Raw genomic sequence first — 19,308 nt, 5'->3', positions numbered from 1 at the left:
GACTTGGAAATGAGTTTAGGTCTGAAATCCACGTGTTGCCGCTTGGTTTGATATTTTGTTGTGATGTAATAACCTTTATAGTTGATCAAATACATGTTGTGACCTCTGTGACCCCTGCATCTACAGTATCTGCTCATTCCAGTTCCGATAAACTCGTTCCTTCCTCATTCATTATGTAAAAGTGTGATCGTTGGCGTGCTAGAACACAATGAAATATCACTAACATGACTGGCACTTGTCTTTTTAACCACCTCATGTTGTTTATTAGAGAAGGGACAACCTGAAAACAAACTTGCATTTAGTAGCCAAACAGTGAAATAATGTTCAATCCAACAATCAAAACTGGAACATCGTATGAAAATGAAATATGTTATGATAAAGTCTGTATAATGACATCACAATTTGGGGCTACAGCAGAAAATAAGTTAGCTTTCATTTTTACAAATAAAACATTGAAATAATAGCATTGTTCTTATTGCGGCGATGCAAATTATTGCAAATTAATATAAGGAATACATTAACAGCGTGTGTTGTGTGGAATGCTGTCGAAGCTGTTTGGAAGACCGGTAGAGCTGATAGATTAACTTTATCGAAATATAACATGTCTATGTTTATCTCTGTATAAAAACAAACAACGTACTCTCTGAAAACAGGTTTTGTGGTATTTGAAAGGCAGACATGTAAGCCTACTGCGTGTCAAGCGGCACACAAACCGAGTCATTGAGTTGGTAGTGTCAGATGACATCAAGACGTCAAGGTGTACACGGATAAAGCAATACAATTATAAACCCAGCAGATATACATCATATTCCGGGGCATAGTGAAGAAAATTTGGACAAAACGTCAATAAAACATGCAAATCGTTGCCGAAACCCAGCCGGATGACCCATGCAGAACAGCAGTGTGCTTAGTCGCATATTAGTAATCAGGTTTTTAATGCATGTAGTGCAGTGAAGTCCATGATTTTCAGATGTTTCAAGAAAAAAAACCACAAGGAGTGTTCCCTCAAAAACAGGCCAATGGGTTATGAGTTTAATCTAGTTTCTCAGTTTGGATTAGAAAACCTCGCACCTACAAAATTGGATCGATAGATCTGTGTCAGTTTAACTCATACCGTGATTCTGTCACAAAACCTGTGCTATTTGCGAAAGCAATTTCACAATTACAAAAAGGTTCGTTATTAGAAGACTTACCGGGTAAGAACACATTTTGGACAGACTTTCACGATAACCAATCACTAAATTGACTTCCCTTTAAGAGTTTAAAATGAAATCATAACTTGGAAAAAAAACATTTGAACAATGAAAGGTTTCATCCAACAGTTGTAGTTTGTTCGTGATTATACTTTCCTACACAAATCAGTGTTCTTGAAAAATATATTCACAATCAAAGAATAAAGTGTCCTCATGTATTCATGTTTCAAACACATCAAAAATAGATGACAATCAGTAACTGTGTCCATATGAGAGAAGCCCTCCGAACATCCATTTAAATATCTCAGTGTGATAACCAAAATAAAAAACCTCTCTTAGCACGTCTAACCATTATATAGCTCACATCTGCAGTTGAAGAACAAAAATAAACTCTTTTCAGTTAATCATTGTAAAGTACAAACGGTTGGAACTGGCAAACCTTTTGTTACAGTAAGACTTGCTGCGCAAACAAACAAAACAAAACCTCTCGCCAGCCATCACTTACGTTGGTCCCTTTATTCTATTCCAGTTCGTTCACCTCAGAGTAACATGGACTCTTGCATTGCAAAGGCCTCCTGCGCCTGCCTGAAGTGTTGACCTCCAAACAGCGGGGGGAGCTGTTGCCTGCCAGAATGCTCATGGTAGGGTCCTCTTAAGTGGAGCACAGCATCCGAGATGGCCGTGGGATCGAAGGAAAACTCTTGAACCGGGTGAACGGGAGACAGCTGAGCCTTCTGGAAGCTGGGAGATCGAGGTAATCCTGCTGAAGAGTGTGGAGGCCCCGCCTCTATTTCTCCATACCAGCCCTCTCTCCGCCTTGGTCCCTCATATCGCAGTTCTGTGGCTGGATAAGCAGGAGACCCTGTCAACCGCGTGGGCTGTCTCAGGCAATATCCGCTCTCACCGACACTGTCCAATTGGGTTGCAAGCTCTGCCGGAGCTACCTTTAAAGGGGGCATGCTGGGTGGTGGTCGGTAGGTTACGTAGCTGCTGTGCATGAATGCTTTCTCTGGAGAATCGTTATATGAGGTACGTGATGTTGTGTCGTAAATTAGCTCGCCATACGGCGGGCCGTACAGTCTCTCCTCTTGCCGAGAATCTGATGTGTAGGTAGTGTAGACAGGCGTCATGCCGGGCGGGAAGTGCAAAGGTGCACGCAGTTCTGCTTTGGATGGAATCATGCTCTGCTTAGGCATTCTAAACGGAGAAACACTGGTTCCACCGCTAGGGGGACGGGTGGGGCTGCCTTGCCTCATAGAGGGTCCCCCGTATGGCCGGGAGGGAGGGCGAGAAGGTGGCTTCTCCAGCTCTATGATCTCCATGTCCTCTCCATCCGGTCCCGGTACATTATCGTATTGCGAGGCATTGGATGCGCGGTTGGAGCCTGCCACAAACCCTCTGGAACGTGTCCGCCGTTGTGCCCCGATGACCTCCTCTTGAGTTTGGGAGCTCGGAGAGGGTGGAACACCCGTCGTTAGACTCGACTGGCTCTCCCGAAGTGCTGCCTTCTTTACCGCTACTAGTTTGTCCTCGGAAGGCTTGACCCAGCGTGGTGTGATGTCCCGGCGCATGCTAGATCTAGCACTGGTGTTGCGATTTATCTGGTTCTGGGTTGTTACTTTGCCACCATCTGTCGCGCTGTTAGGAGTTGGGAACTTTTCCTTCGAAGGGTCCGCTCCCCGCTCCCTTTCACTTTTGCCAGGATGGTGCACTTTGTCCAGGGAGCTTGACGGCCGGCTCTCTTGATACTTCTCAGGCGATCCATCAGAGATGCGAACAAACCCTGCTTGTTTACTGACGGCGCTTTCAACAGGGCTAGGACCACGAGGGGGACCCTCGCCTGTCTGTCCGGCCGGCTGCCCGTTAGCCACGTGATTGGTCGCTGATCCAGCCAATCCAGGAGGCTCAGGGGGAAGTTGACCTAATGGTTTCTTAGGAAACTCATCATCTTTACCTGTGTGATGATAGCAGAGCAGCCGATTAGAATCGAATAAACACAAGACGCCTAAAAGTTTCTAAGACCCTATGAAATCAATTTTGGAGTCGCTTAGGTTGGTGTCTCTTAGCTTTGAGATCATCTTTATTGTGCTACGATCTAAAAGCATAATTGTCTTCTGACCAAAAAGGGACTTGAGTGCGGAATTTAGGACCCAATTAAGGATGTAGTTCACCGGATGTAAACAGATCCGAGTGACGCATACAAATACGGAGGCACGCTATCACCTTGAAATCTCATTGGTCCTTGTGTGCCTTGTGACGAAACATGCATATGACAACTTGTCACGAGACACGCGAAAGCCAATGAGATTCGAAGTTACTGACATTCCTCCGTGTTTGAATGTGTCACTTGAAACTGTTTGTTTACATTTTAATTTAGCAAAGAAAGCTCGAAATATTCATAGTTTTGTTTTAAAAGACATATATAACAGAACTAGATTCAATTGGATTACTTTCATGATGGACGTTATGTGTTTTTTGGAGCTTCAATATGTTGGGACCCCTATTAGAAGATCACAGAAATGATGCGTTAAAGTTCAACTGAAGAAAGGATTAACGAGAGTAAATAATAATGAGAGAATTTATCATTTTCCGGTGAACAATTCCTTAAAATGCCTTTGATATCAACGTCCCTTACGTTAATGCTATTTTCTCTGTCCTATTTGAAAAAAAAAAAATACAAACTAAAAAAAATAGCAATATGAAAATACGTCAACACGCGACACAATTTCATGGGGTCTTCAAAACGTGCAAATATAAACAAACACCAGTGCGAAAGTCATGCAACGGTTTTTCGAAGAAACCAAACTTCCAACCAAAAAGTGTTCAAGTTTATACTCATACTTGAATAAAACGAAACCAAAGAAACATCCACAGCTGGTGTAAATCAAAGCTCAGATTGTGAAGACTGAGGATTCAAGAAGCCAAGGATACGATTAAATGAAAAAATCAACACAACACTTACAATTCAAGCCTGACTGAAATGTAAACCATGTTGAGAAAGGACGTGTTAGGTACATTTTGGAACACACAATATATGCAGGATATTCACGGAGTTCGCAGTGAAGAAAACTGAAGAGAACGTCAAGGGAATGATGAACATCTACACACAGTGTACTGATGGTTAGGGCAGCTCTCGGCTTGTGTTAAGGGGGCGGGGGATACCATGAGAAACCACGTACACATAAACCCCTCCACACACGACAAAAGATGATGGTGGTGATTCACATTCATGTTGCGCGGCCTGTGGGGCATCAAGTTCATTTTCGACCCTGTTCACATGTACCAACCTTGATCGGACAAAATTGTCTCTTTATTTTCTCTGCAAACAAATATATTTTTTGACGCGCTACTACAGATCTACGCCAAACACTTAAAAAAGCATTAAAAAAACATTCCCGACACAGTTTAACGGAACAAAACAACGTTTAACTGAGGAACCCAGGCTTTGTGAAAGACAGAGAAACAAACGAGGGGAGGGCGTGTGCGTGGTGGGAGGAGACGAACGGATGGTTGGTTGATTGACAGATAGAGTAGTCAGCATGTAATTGCCCACCGGTTGGTTTTGTAGGAGGGTTGCCGCCCCCCTTTCCCAGAAGCACTAGTGTGAGCCGAGGCTACGTTCGAGGCGAGAGGGAGAGAACGCAGATTAGACACACGGCACATAGCAGCAGTAAGTGTGTGTGTGTGTGTGCGTTATAGAGACAAAGAGAGAAAGAGGAACAGATTAACAATGTTTGCAGTGGGTTGTGTCAATGGCGACATTCTGCAGCCTTACATTGTATGATAGAACTGTGTGTTTGCTGACAGTACCTGGAGGTGGAAGCTCAAGTTTAGAGCGTCTGAGCTCAGACATGGCGTTCTGAAGCTGGTCTATGACAAAGTCGTCCTCATAAAAGAAATCCTTGGACAGAGTCGCCTGAAGAAACTTGACCAGGTCCTCCATGGACAACTTTAGGAGGGTCTCTATGACGCACGCACAGAAAAGAAACCAGAATGTGACACACTAGCATGTCCGAGCGAGATTACACGTGCTGGATATTCATATAGACGTCTATTGTTTTTAAATGAAGCGAATTATGACGACTGTAAACGTATGAAGGACCAAATAATACGCGTAACTATGTCTGAGGTGTCATTACTTTTGTGGAGTTTGAGTATGGTGTAGGACATCGCGGTCAGAATTCGCTCTCCTTCCAGAATATAAACATCCCAAATCCTCAAGGTGAGAGTAAATGGAGTCTATAAAAAAAAGAAATACACACACACACACGTAAAGACAGACAAAACGACATAGTGATATAAAATGATAACGGTGCGTTTATTTAAATACCCGATCCAAGAAACACTGAAAGAACCATTTCAAGGTGTACAGGCTGGTGAACACTTCCTGATAATCCTGTAGAGGGCGGCAAATACACGGTTATCACATGCACACGCGCCCTCTTATATTATTAACATATATATTATGAGATATCTGACATATCATTACTTCGGTTTTTGACACATCGCTATTACAAATAGCAAGGTTATCTGACATATTTCACAGCACGTTCTTTTCATCGTGTAACATGATTTTACGTAGATCGATCAGAAATAAAAATGACTTTTGCTGGGTTTTCGAGGTTAAAGTCCCAATTTACATTCACTGTGTTTTTATATAAAAAAGAAACTACGTAAAGTACACGGTAAAAGTGTCGCACAGCAGAATGCTATACCAATGTCACATGGTCTTGCATGTTTAAGTTTCTGCATTGCAATACGATGAAAAGTACGTTTTATTTCGAGTTTATTTATCGCATTATATATGAAAGCAAGTGTGCAAGTCATTCCATAATGTAGGAATCTTAAAACGCACTCATACAGCAAAAATAACCCGAGTATAATGATAGTTTCCAATCCTAAACATAGACACTGTACAGTACATGCGCCGCATGGGAAACAAAGCTTTTCCTTTGAATTTTAATCCACGTACATCAAAAGGGGACTCGCTCGCACCAATAATGAATCCAGTCATCCATCTCTTTATTTATTAATATTCCCTTTAATGAATTAATTCATCTGCCCTTTAATAAATCCCGGGCTGGCATTTATTTTAAGCTCTTTCTCTTACAGGAGACTCTGCCAGCTGAGATTTAACTCAGAAAAGACGTTAATACAACAAGCACGGCGCAAGCTTTGGATCTGCACGAACAAACCTTTTTTGCAATGATAACTACTGCTCATGGTGTTTGAATGTACTATACTGTAATAATCATCATTTCTCACCATCATGAAAACAAGTTGACCCGTGTTAGGACTTCACATGTGATTATATACACTGTGTATACATGCACCACACTTTCATGGATGTAAGAAATCAGGTTCTCATTGGAACCAGCTTACATGTAGTATATCAAGGAGGTAGAGGATGATGTTTGTCTTACTAGATGTTGTTTGAGTTTGGGCAACATCTTCTGCAGAATGCGGTCATGATGTTCCTGGAAGCGCAAGAGTTTAGGGAATCCCGGTATGAAGAAACCTGTATACGTACACCCAAACAAAACCGTTAAAGTGTCAAATTGTATGAACTGTGATAATACTTCTTATTTGTTTCCAATATAATGAAAGAATATTTTTATAAAGATGTACCGTCGGTGTAATAATTCAAATGAAAGGTCGAACAACATAAATCGAATGTTAGGTGTGTGTTATTTCTTTCTTTATTTTACAGCATTGCATTACTTTCTTTTACATTTACAGGTTTAAAGGGATCACCCCGAAATGTAAATTCTGCCATGAATTACTCTGTGTTCAACAAGACAAGGTTACACAAAGAAAGATATTTGGATGAATGTTTGCGACAGATTTCTGAGCCACCATTGACTACCGGGGTAGAAAAAGTATTTTCAAGAATTTAGGAAAACAAACCGTTTGACTACCCGTCCTTGCTAACATTCTTCTAAACTTTCTTTGTGTTCAACGGCAGAAAGACATTTATACACATGATCGGACTACTTGAGGGTGAGTAAACAATGACAGAATTTTCATTTTTGGGTGGAGTATCCCTTTAAATGTGGATCCTGACCTTTGGCCCCATTGCAATGCTACTAAATGTGTACATCTCTTTGGGTTATCCGAGCAAACCAAGGTGAAATGCTAGAGATGTGAGATGTATGTATGTACAGCAGAGGCCAAAAGTGACTTTATCCATCATCCAAATATTGTATTAATGATAAAAAATGGTATCCATGTTGCATTTGTGTGTATGCAGTAAAAACTAAAGCTCAGCTTTGAGAATCATTTAAGACGGCTCAGTTTAACGTTTGTAAAGATTCATTCAAAATCAGTTTTTGGGATATAAAAAAACACATTTCCTAATACACTGCGTGCCAAATAATTTGATCTATTTTGCACAATGTACTTCACTTTTGGTCGCTGCTGTAAGCAAGTAAGGGTTTACCGTGCATTGAGTGTTTCTGTCCCGACAGCAGTTTGACCAGCGCCCAGAAAGCATCCTCTTCATTCATGTAGATGAGTAATAGAGCTGTAATCTGACTCATGCCCTGACAATAGCCCACCTCCTACATACACACACATACCAAAAGAACCAAACCATAATCTGCCAGTTCATTCCGCACATAAACAAGTGCAAACACATACTCACATCTGATAAAAACCACTCAAATATAAGTCTAGAGGAACCACCTGATGGCAAACAACCTTTTTACTCACCGTGTTATAAACGGAGTACGCAGTGAGCACATGAAACAGATCCTGTTGTCTGAAATACACAGAACAACACATTCACATACTTGTTCTGCATTTCTATGATACATCATTCGTTTCATTTCGGAGTTCTCTCCATCTCGTGTTTTGCCGTTTTCTTCCTTCTCCAGCTCACAGCTGTATACCGTCACACTGTGAGAATGATCCGACCCGTTCGCATCTCCTCAGGTAAATGTCACGTCAGTCAATACCAGCACTTTAGCCCCGTCATAACTCAATACACCGATAACTCAAAGAGAAACGGAGGTCTCGCCGATTGCTTCCTCGACTTTCTCATTTCGCACGTTGTTTTATGGCCGTGATGAATGGAAGCATCGCTGAGGAGGTTGTAAAATGTATTTTACGCTCAAGGGTTCCTTTACAGCACGCGGATTAAAAAGCATCTATAAAGCCGGAATCGAGGGACTCCATTGAAAGTGCAATTACCTCGATTCGATGTGACTTTTTCGTGACATGTTATCCGCGACAAAGCCACGTATGGCGAGATGTTTGTCATTCTCAATGATTCGATTCTGGGTTTAAAACGAATAAGTTAGAGAGCATCCGTGATTTGTTCCAGAAAACCGACGTGTGATTCCGGTAATGCACTTATAAAGGAAGTCTATGGAGCGAGTGTACAGCAGCCCGCTTTTATCCTAAAGCCCTTATAGAAATTGTACTGAACCCTAAAAGTAAACTAATATAATCCAAGGTTTCCTCAATTTACCTTAACGGTTAAGTTGAAATGATAAATGATATAAATGCGAACCAAAGACTCGCTCATTTTAAATCCTTTTAAATTGCATTACGGGAACTCGTGAGAGGTGCATTATGGGAAATCAAATGTTATTGCTGAGCACTGATGCGATAAGATAACTGTTTATGTGTGTGTGCACGTGTAAAACACTCACTTGACATCATAGCGGTGCATGAACATAATGTGATCTCTATATGTACGATTAATATCCAGATCGATTTGACGAACATCTGTAGACAAAGTCCTTGCTTTGACCTTCAGTTTCTGGAGGGACAGAGAGAGACAAATGATTGTATAAACAAGAAAAACTTCCAATGAATTACAGTCAGGCGCTCCGCAGGCCACAAATGAATTCAAGCACACGCTCGTAGACCACAGCATGAATTCTGACGCGCACACAAAGGTCCAGGCCTGCGAACTGAAAAGTGTGTTTTCTGCCCAGCTGGACGCTGCTGGGCTTTACTAAAGCTGCTATTGCCCGAGTGATATTTCGCTCTGCGGTGTGTGTGTGTCAAACCACATAAGTGTCACTTTCGAAACCTCAGGAGCTGCCGATTTTAGAAAGTCATATTTGAGCATTGCATTTATGCATGCGTGGAGAAACTCAAGTCCACCGTGTGTGTGGTCCTGGAAAACCCTTCAGTGTGGAGACCGAATGTTCCCATGATGTTTATTTAAACATAAAAGTTTGTGTATATAATATACACGTCGTACAGTTTATACAGTATAAACATTAATACATCTATCAAAAATGGAGCCCATGTTTGTGTGTGGGTAAGTGTGTGTTTACCTCATAGAAGTCCTTCTTCTCCTCCTTGATTTTGGGGACGTCGAGCAAATGACACCAAACCTGACCTCTCAGCTGCAGTGGAATCCCTTTATAGATCCTCCTCGCCAGCTACACAAACACAACCGAATGGGTTAGAAACTCGACCACATACATCCATTATATCGAATCACATGCGCCGGAATGGTATTTAAAACAATGACTGTTAATAAAATATTACAGATGCACCGATATTTCTGTACTCGATTATATAGAATGACATCTACCTTTACAGATGGCTCTGCTTTTTTTCGATTTTCTTTAGCATAAATGAACCCTTAAGGCGCATTGACTCTGCACGTTAAAAAATAAATACGACCTCACGTTGTGTGAATCACATTTACACGCTGCCTCCGATATTTTGTCTGTCATAAAAAACATTCGGACTGGGTTCGATTTTCTGCGTCTGCGAACCTTTCGGTCTGTGGGTCACATCGGACACCCGGCGTAATGCTGCACAAGTCGCAGCAAAAGTGTTTTTTCTAGTTTCAGCCCGACGCCGAACTCAATTTTCCATCCTGCGGCGCGTTGTTTAAAAAGGAAATGCATTTGCGCTCATTTGTGCACTAGCACTGAGTGTTCTTAAAATCATGCGCTTAGATCGTGAAAATAGTGCCCTGTATGTTCTAACAAAGTGCTTTCTTAGTGCATTGGTTTTAACAATCTGCTGATGTTATTAATAGTTATTAATGGCTGATACATCGGTGCATCCCTACAAAAGATAAAACCAACAAACGTCTAAAGCTTCAAAATTCCCACAATGCCAAACGTCTGCCTTCATGAAGTATATACAGTAGCAAGCACATCCTCAATACAGTATATACTGTGGTTAACCACTTTCTAAACATTCAATATTAGTTTAATGGAACACGCGTGATTGTGTAGTCAGTAAAGATTAAATTCCCATCAGAGACTAGATTAAGAGCTCAAAAGCAAACCGCCGAAGCCACAAAAGCTAATGGCCGACGTGAATCGTCTCTCAGCCACAATTAAACCCACCCGCTGGAACAGACAGAGAGAGCGAGCGGGATAGAGTGAGTGATGTAGGATAGCAGAGGGGTGGAGAGGTAAATGAAAAGAATGAACACTTTTCCGTTTCCTGCGCTCATCTGTCCACATTACCGCCGCTAAGTGATTTCCTGACCATCTCTTTCCCCCCTCAGGGCCCATCTGCGTATGTGTGTGGGCATTGAGCAGTTGACTTATGATAATGATGATATTCATCATTTCTGGGAGGGCGTGTGATGAGATTATTATTGACAGACAGCGGCGGGCACATACTGCATCTCACCGCCATATACCGAACATGCACGTGTTTGAACGTATATCTCTAATCTCCATAACTGGCTAAGTGAGACGATTGAGACCGTTTGCTTCTTTGGATAAAACATGACGTTAGTAATCGTCAGGTGTCTGTGTTTTTGTTTGTACGGGTTTGTTGACGGGATATTGGCGAAGTAATTGTGGGTGTGTGTGGAAAGTCAATGACTCCATCTGTTTGGCAAAAAGACCAACACTACAAATGCAGAGCGAGTGAACACATTTCTGGCACTCAAACAAATAAAATGAACATTGTTTCATCAGGGAGACTCTCCCCAGAAATGATCGATTCATGCTCATGTTGTTCAAATCCTGTATGTGTTTGTTTATTCTACGGAAAGTAGATGGTTTGAGAAGATTTTGCGTCCATACAATTGAAATCAATGGTTGCCGAAGCTTTTTGTTTCAGACATTCTTCAAAGAACGACTGGAGGGTGAGCAAATGATGAAAGAGACAATATTACATAGAAATGATAGAATAAATAGTATGTTAAATGTCACATGAAATTGGATTTTAAGAGCGATGGCTTGTGGTCTCAGTACATCGGCACTCTTGCTTGTTAATAAACGAATCAACTGTCGCCATCATTAAGACGTCTTATTAGAGCATATACGTATATTTAGTTCATTCATTCAGAGAGATAGAGATAGAGAGAGAGAGACACACGACACATTTAGTGCACATTCAGCTGGGGTCGCACACTATACCGGCGCTACGAGAGCATCTCAATGCTAAAGCTTCAAAATTCCCACAATGCCACCTTGTGCCGTAACTACTGTCCATTAAAGGGGTGATTCGCCGGAAATACGTGTTTTTCTTTGTCTTTGGTGTGTTATAAGTTCCCCGTGCATGTATTAGACACGTAAAATTGCCGAATGTAAGTGCCGAAACAAAAGATGCATTTTTATCTGGAAGCGAATGCTCAACCGGACCTGCCTGAAATGCCTCGTGTAACCACACCCTCTCTCACACAAACTCTGTATGATGTATAGGGTTGTTTGTTTATAAGAGTCGTTACATTTCCGTGCAGTATTCGACCAATCACTACGCACTAGTGAACTGGCCAATAATAGCACATCTTGCTTTTCAGAGCAATGAGCTTTGTAAAATATCAGCGCGTTTCAGAGAGGCGGAGCAAAGAGGAGATACAAACATGCACGGAATGTGGAAAAAACACATTGTATTACATCTAAAGCGAACAACAATATTCGATTTAGCCGCGTCAAATGACTCATTTAAAGTCTGAAGGGAGTAATAATAAAGCCTGTTTATTTTATTGAAGAATGTAGGCCAATCTGGGCAAAGCCAAACTTTGGTTTAGTAAATAAAAGTTGGTTGAATGATTCACAGACGCAAAAAAATGGCCGCCACTTACTATCCGTTTTAGTCACATTTAGTAAGCCAAACATTTTCCTTTATAAACTTTGCTATAAATGCAATTTGGTACCGCGAAGACCCTACTTGAAGCAGGACGGTGATGTTCTTATGGGACCATTAAAACACAAGACAGTGACGGAACAGAGCGGGCTTTAGTCATTTACATACAAGATAAAAGACTTTCCGTAAAAACAGATTGTAACTCTCTCAAGGACTTTGTCAAAAGTGTATTTTTAGACACGCACACACCTTGTCGCTGTTCTTGTATTTATCCCAGCTTTTCAACATTTTCAGCCATTTTGCAGTTCTCTCAATTTCCAGATGCTTTTGCTAAAAAACAACAACAAACACATTAAACACCACATGATTTACCTGTTCAATACTCATACTAATAGGACTTATGGAGTGTACTGAGGTCTAAAAGGTTTATACAGTATAACATTACGTATTAACAGAAACAAACAATATCTACTTCTACATGAGCAGATCATGGTTTATAAAACGGCCATGCTAGTGTAAAATACACGTTTGAAGCCACGTTTTGTAATTTCAGGTTTTTTCTCTCCCAGTTTGTTCCTGTAGCTCAATTTCGCATTACAATACCAGTGGAAAAAAGTGACAGGATCGGTTCACACGAAAGCACACATTGATCAAACGTATAGCTTACAGTGTACATGTCCTGTCAGTTGCTTTGGATCAAAGTGTCTGCCAGTATTAAAACACATGATTTTTTCAATATAACTTCTATTCGACGGAGAGCGCGCAGGGCTTGAGTTTAGTTTCCAGCTCAAATGAAACCGATCTGGTGCCACGGGCATAAACGCAGGTCTGGACTCACCTTTTCCTCCCCTACGTCATATGCTGGAAGCTCGTTCTCACTGTGAAAGGACAAAATAAACACACAGTTAAACATTGAAATGTATATAATATAAAGTTGAAGTGGGCAATTGCGTGCAGATGGAAAAGGTAGGTCTGGTGTTGGTGGGTCAAACACCCATGTGAGGTCTCTGAAGTTTTTTAAGCCTTTTTAATTACTTTCAAAATAGTTTAGACACTGTAAACGGTCATCATAAACAGGCATATGAATATTAAACTATTTTACGTTTATGAAGAGCAATCTCTCCTCCATTATTTGTGGTACTTTTGTTTCTGGTTCGTGCATTTGAATTCACAATAATCCTACAAAGTATAATGCATGTATTTCCCTTTACACGAACACATTTGTTTTTCAGATGTTTGGACTCTACCGACAGGGGTTCACGAACATATAAACAATTTTTGAAACTTTTACTGCAAACGTCACGTCCATAACGCTGCAATTTCCCACCACAATCGATTCTCATAGACATGAACTCAAATACCAGGCTTGAATTATAAATGTAATAAGCAAATAAGATGTTCCCACAGCTCTGACATCAACATGGCTTTACAGGACCATAAATCATACACTGGTTATTTTGCTGACGTCGAATCTTGGTTCCTGCGAGCCGTTCGCATGCATTAGTGAAAAAGGGAATTACTTTGTTCCACAGGAAGTACACTGACTGGATAAATAAACATCGCTATTGGTAGCGATGCCCCTGAAACCCCCACCCTTGAAACCGCTCAAAGTGTGAGGTCGCAGTCAGCTAGACAAACAGGAAACGCTTGTTTCCATGGCAACCATTTTGGGACATTCGCGACGTAACCCAGGGAACTGATGTCATGACATTATGGCTCTGTTCCAAACCCCACTGAGCTGTGTTACAGTGTTCTGTGCACAAAGGAAAGGCATCTATGGCCTGTATGCCAGCATCCGTACCAGAGTCGAACCGCACACGTGACCAATCCAATAAAGCTCAATGTATCTGCCACGACAAGATCAAAGTGACACGCTTTTGAAAATGATGACAGTATATCTGTAGATATCTGGTGAGAATTTGACTTTCTTCTGTTCAGAACAGCTTTTATGGCACAAATGCATGTATGATGGTCATGTTGTATGTACGTAATGAAGACGAACACATAGTTTCGAACACATCTAAGGTAAATAAGGTTTACTAAAGCTAACCGTATTTAACCAGAACTAAACAAAAAGTAATAAATTGATCTTATATAAAAATACATAAATCATAAAATGACGAAAGCCCTTATAAAACGGATAAAAAAAAGAAAAAGGGTCAAAGAAAACCTAATTCACAATATTAATAAAACTACAATAACCCAGATTCAAATGAAGAACTAAGATCTATTACCGCAAAAGTTATATTAAATTGTTTATGTTACAATAAAAACAATTCAATTTGAGAGAATAGTGAATCCGCACATTCAACGATAACCATATGGAGGACCGATATTGTCGGGATCACTGTCAGAGACTTGTTTTTTGCGATAAACCATTGAATATCCAATACATTAAGACCTCATGGATATTAAGGCCTCGTGCATTTTAAATGTGAAACTTCAGCTCAGAAGTTTAGATGTTTTGACGCTTATGTTTACCGTTAGTTATCATTCTTGGTGTTAACAAATAATAAATGAGTTCACCTTAGCGTGTCATTTATTAACTTTTTTTATCAACGTTTCAAAAATGTCACCGTACAATATCACACTTCCTGTCTCTCTCTCTCTCTGTGTGCTTGTTCATCTATAGTATCCATGTGTGCTCGTATCTGCTTGACCGTATTATTTGGTTATACTTCCACGTCCTCCTCCAGTATTCCGTTTTCCTGCCATCTCTCTGAAAGTATAATTGCAGCTTTCTGATCTGCCAGCCACATGTGGTACCCTATAAATACCCCATAGTGCACTGCTCTTAAAGGGGCCTGGGTTGACCGCAGTCCTCTGTGCCAAAAAGAGATGACAGGAGTGGACAAGAGGGATGTCAAGATAGGGGTGAACAGCCAGACTCTTTCAGCACTCGCACACATAAACACGACACACCTCACAGAACAGAATATGGACGTCTCTTACTGCAGGAAGCCGAAGCGGTCCACTACTTTATACAGATCAAAGTTGGTCTCCTCCCACGTCTCCACCTGTGCACTTTCTTTACCCTGAAAGCACAAATATAGCGAACTTGTAAATACAAAAGTCCAGACAGAGTGCAAGTCTGTATGTGTGTATAGAGGTCTGACTTTATAATGATTCATACATATTTAAAGGGATAGTTTAAGGGAAAGGGAAAAGCAAACCAGTTAGTATACATTTCATTTTTCCACTCGACACAAAAGAAGATATTTGGATGAATGTCTGTAACCGAACAGTTCTGGGGCACTACTGCAGTCGTTACGCCTTTAATATGCAAATATAGACACTGTGATAGTGTATCACTTTATACATAATAGAAAAATATATACATATATCAATATATAAATACATATATCAAATCTGCAATTATGCCAAATAAACTACTAATAAACCAAAGGCAATATATATCCACTTGGCAGAAAATGAGAGCATTATTTTGGGAATCCTGAAAGACGAGAAAAGAACACGAGAAATGAATCAATAAAAGAGACAGAAATACCACGGAGGATAAAAAATGAAGTGCTACAAGGAAGAGCCATACAGTCGTATCTATAGTGAGATATGATAAGTAGAGACATGCATGGCTTGGATGTCTGCGCGGGTCACACACCCCTTCTGCACTCTTTCTTCGATCATCCACCCATCAGACAATGACCACACAACAGCAGCATCCACACACCAGTATTTTGTGGTTTATAATATCTGATTACCTATTAACATTAAACTACATCACTTCCTATAAACTACATAACTTCCCCTGGTTAGTGGCATTCACACTTCCTGTGTCTCACTTCCTCTGCGCATGAAACACAACAACACAAGCAGAGTGACTAGATAGTAAATATGTGACTGTCGGTGTTCCTTAATACTTATTTTATGCATCGTTTATGTATCCACTTAAAAATGAATACGAATCTACACAAAATGGTCAATTATGACTCATCCCTTATTACACTTTTGCATTTGGTCTGCTAGTATTTTTTTGTTTTGTTTTAGGGCATTAAAGTGACACTTTAACCAAAAATGTAAATTCGGTCATCATTTACCTTCCGGTTGTTCCAAATCTGTATAAAGGTTGTTGTTCTACAGAGAAAGATATTTGGAAGAATGCTTATTACCAGACAGATTTCGCCCCCCACAGTGGGAAAAAATACAATGGTACTCAAAAGTGCCCCAGAAATGTCCTACATTCTTCAAAATGTCTTGTTTTGCGTTCAACAGAACAAAACCACACTGTAAACAAAAGCTCTCTCGGTCCGTCTTGGGGGAGTTGTGATCGGTTCACAGCTATGGAACTGACATTGAGGAGTTGTGCTTCACATAAAAGTTAAAATTCTCTTCTAAAAAAACGTGGCGCTCAGAAGCAGAAGAAGTGATACGCAGGCATGAGCCACATAGAAAACTGCTTTTACAATGGAAGCCAACCAGCGTTCTTCAAAATATCTTCTTTTGTGTTCTGCAGAAGTAAGTCATATCGGTTTGGAATGACATGAATGAACTCTCCCTTTAGCGTCATCATTACCATCATATCGGTGAAAATATAGCATCTCATTTTTTGTTTTCTAATAAGATATGAACAAGAAAAAAGTGGGGTTGTGCTTTCTGAGCAGAGAAAAGAGCGGAAGGGAGCTTATTACAATCCAATTTACGGACCCGTTTCAGAGTCACAGCCCCCTAATGAGAGCTCAGATTATACCCTATTACAGCCGTCGATTTAAAACATGGGCGCAAGAGGAAGACAGCTCACATCCAAGACAATATTAATCTAACACGTCTCTTCCTCTCATAGAAAACAATTTATCCAGATACAAGACCGTTTTCAAATGCATCCTTGTGAAAAGCATCTGTTGCATGCAGTTCTTACATCAAGAAGTGTTTTAGAAATGCACTAGAATAAAAAGTACACATCCAGTAGTCAGCTTACAGCAGAAGAGCGCATTTGGTTAGATCGAGCATGTGTTTCAGATCTTTTTCTTCTGTTTGTATAACTTTGCTGAAAGGTGGATGGGAAGCTATTTCGCGGGGTGAGTGAATAATGGCTGCCGCTCCTCACCTTGTCATATTTGGCGAGTATCTCGGTTCGCTCCTGTTCCAACTTTACTGCAGCATCCTTCTCCAAATCAGACGCTGGAGAGAGAGAGAGATAGAGAGATTAGACACAATATTCATTACATTTTTTCCTTTCGAATATCTAAAGCATAGCAACAACTGGCTTTTCAAACAGGACCGATTATGTGGTTCTAAAGGGCAACGTGCGCCATTCACATCTTAAGCAAACAACTTCGGTCTGCTTACAAAACAATACTAATACAAAGCCTGGAAGAGAAGGATTTGTGGAATAAATAATACATTTGTGTGTGAAATACTGCTTCCAAATGACTGTAAACAAGATTTCTTGTTTGCTTTCATGTTTGTAAACCGAGAGAGACGAGGTGAAATAATTCTCTAGGAAAATCAACAGCAAATGCTTTTCACGGTTTGACCTGTTGTAATCCCGGTACATTCCTTTATCCCGACCAAAGAAGCGTAGAAGGAGACGGAGAAAGATAGAGAGAGAACATTCTGTCTTTGTCAGACCCAACCAACTGGATCTCAGCCTGCACTTTGATGCTAAATAAAGTTGAGATGGAAAAATGCACTTCATCTACAGATGTAGGACTCAGTTTTCTGTGTTCTGAATGTTGCTCAAACATTTTGGGCAATGAAATACAGCCTTTCACAATGTACGCTTCCAGGATTTAGGTTAACTTTGCCACTTCCTGTTTGGCAATTCTGTTCTAGACGATATTTCTCAGGCAATACTTCTCTTAACACGCACACAATCCTGCAGACTTCCACCAGCTTTCAGAGTGCCCTTGGGTCCATGCCAGTTAGACTGGCCATGCTGGATGAATAGGCTTTTAATGCCAATGAAAATTCTATGAAAGATGCGTGTGTGTGTGTGTGTGTGTATTTAAAAGATGTACAGGATATAAAACACACAGGAGAGGAAAGGAAAAGAATAGCAAAAGGGCAACTCCGGCGTTATGAATGGGACATTTTCAGTAAAAACTTGTAATATAAATTCTTTTCAAATATAATGAATCGTCTGCTTCTACTTGACCGAACCCCTAATGATAAAGGCCAGACATCTGAAAAATATCAGTATATGCACAAGTTTTTGAAAAGAGAGAAAAATGCATGCGGTGTGGATTTGACAAGTTTGTAAGAGACAACATTTTAGGATTTCTGTGTATCAACATATACAAACACAATTATACACGACGCATGGAGAAGGATGGCTCTTTGTTCAATTCAATACTTGTTGATTTATGAGGAATATGGACTGTTGAGATGGATGTGAGACACTTATATTTTGAAGAATGTTGTTAATCGGCACCCATTTACTTGCATTGGTTTTGTGTCCATACAATAAACCGTCAATCAATCGTCAGGTATTTTTCTTTAGAAAGAACTCCTGGCGTGATACAGTGTTCTAGTCATTTTTGCGGATCGCAGATTGTTTTGATAACGTCGTCGTGTGTACGTGAAACTTTTCATCGTGTAAACGTGGCCTAAATGACAACAAATGAAAAGCGACGACAGGGTGAGAAGAGTTTGCGGTGTTTACACAAGGCTGCTGGTTTTAAAGTTGCCTTTTAATCTCAAGGGCCTCCACCGCTTATTAGCATTCACTCAGCACAATGTTTCATCTCAACACTTGCTCGTTCATGCTCCGTACATCAGCCTGACAGCTCACACAGAGCGTATGTGAGCACGAGCTCATTTCTAAAAGCCAGTGAATGTTCCCAGAGGACTCGGCTGCAGAGATGCCATGCGAATGAAAAGCATTTTAAAATTGTTAATGGTCATTTGTCAGATTAAAAGTGCTCTTTCATATGAATAAGCCTGAAGAAATCACAGCTCATCTTTCCTGCCAATTTACACATCCGTACTGTCGAGCAGGGATTCTTGAACAAGCTGACAGAAATCATTAGTGTGAATAAGAAAGAAAAGACAAGAGCAGTGGTGAAATACTGGACTTTTACACCGGGACCTGCGTTATTTTTCAGCTGGCGTTATTAGCGCTCGCAAATATTCG

At 40.6% G+C, this 19,308-nt stretch overlaps 1 protein-coding gene across 2 annotated transcripts in view; it reads right to left on the bottom strand.

The window, feature by feature from the left end:
- Window positions 1-225: 225 nt before the first annotated feature.
- The window catches only part of usp6nl (USP6 N-terminal like), a 42,920-nt gene continuing 23,837 nt past the window's right edge, over window positions 226-19,308 (bottom strand). The window contains exons 3-15 of one of the 2 annotated variants that reach the window (XM_079454690.1): window positions 17,281-17,354; window positions 15,171-15,253; window positions 13,057-13,096; window positions 12,468-12,548; window positions 9,485-9,592; window positions 8,849-8,958; window positions 7,905-7,953; window positions 7,633-7,753; window positions 6,617-6,711; window positions 5,524-5,589; window positions 5,333-5,432; window positions 5,004-5,156; window positions 226-3,147 (exon numbers count right to left, since the gene is read on the bottom strand). In XM_079454690.1, the coding sequence (XP_079310816.1) occupies window positions 1,733-3,147; window positions 5,004-5,156; window positions 5,333-5,432; window positions 5,524-5,589; window positions 6,617-6,711; window positions 7,633-7,753; window positions 7,905-7,953; window positions 8,849-8,958; window positions 9,485-9,592; window positions 12,468-12,548; window positions 13,057-13,096; window positions 15,171-15,253; window positions 17,281-17,354 (2,495 nt within the window). In that variant the 3' untranslated portion in view covers window positions 226-1,732. The remainder of the gene's footprint in view (window positions 3,148-5,003; window positions 5,157-5,332; window positions 5,433-5,523; window positions 5,590-6,616; window positions 6,712-7,632; window positions 7,754-7,904; window positions 7,954-8,848; window positions 8,959-9,484; window positions 9,593-12,467; window positions 12,549-13,056; window positions 13,097-15,170; window positions 15,254-17,280; window positions 17,355-19,308) is intronic. The other variant, XM_079454689.1, reaches the window with a different exon arrangement.

This window comes from Barbatula barbatula (genome assembly GCF_947034865.1).
Source record: "Barbatula barbatula genome assembly, chromosome: 4".
In the NCBI taxonomy this organism is placed as follows: Eukaryota; Metazoa; Chordata; class Actinopteri; order Cypriniformes; family Nemacheilidae; genus Barbatula; species Barbatula barbatula.
The sequence above is the reverse complement of the archived record's forward strand: the minus strand, read 5'-3'. Positions and strand labels throughout refer to the sequence as shown.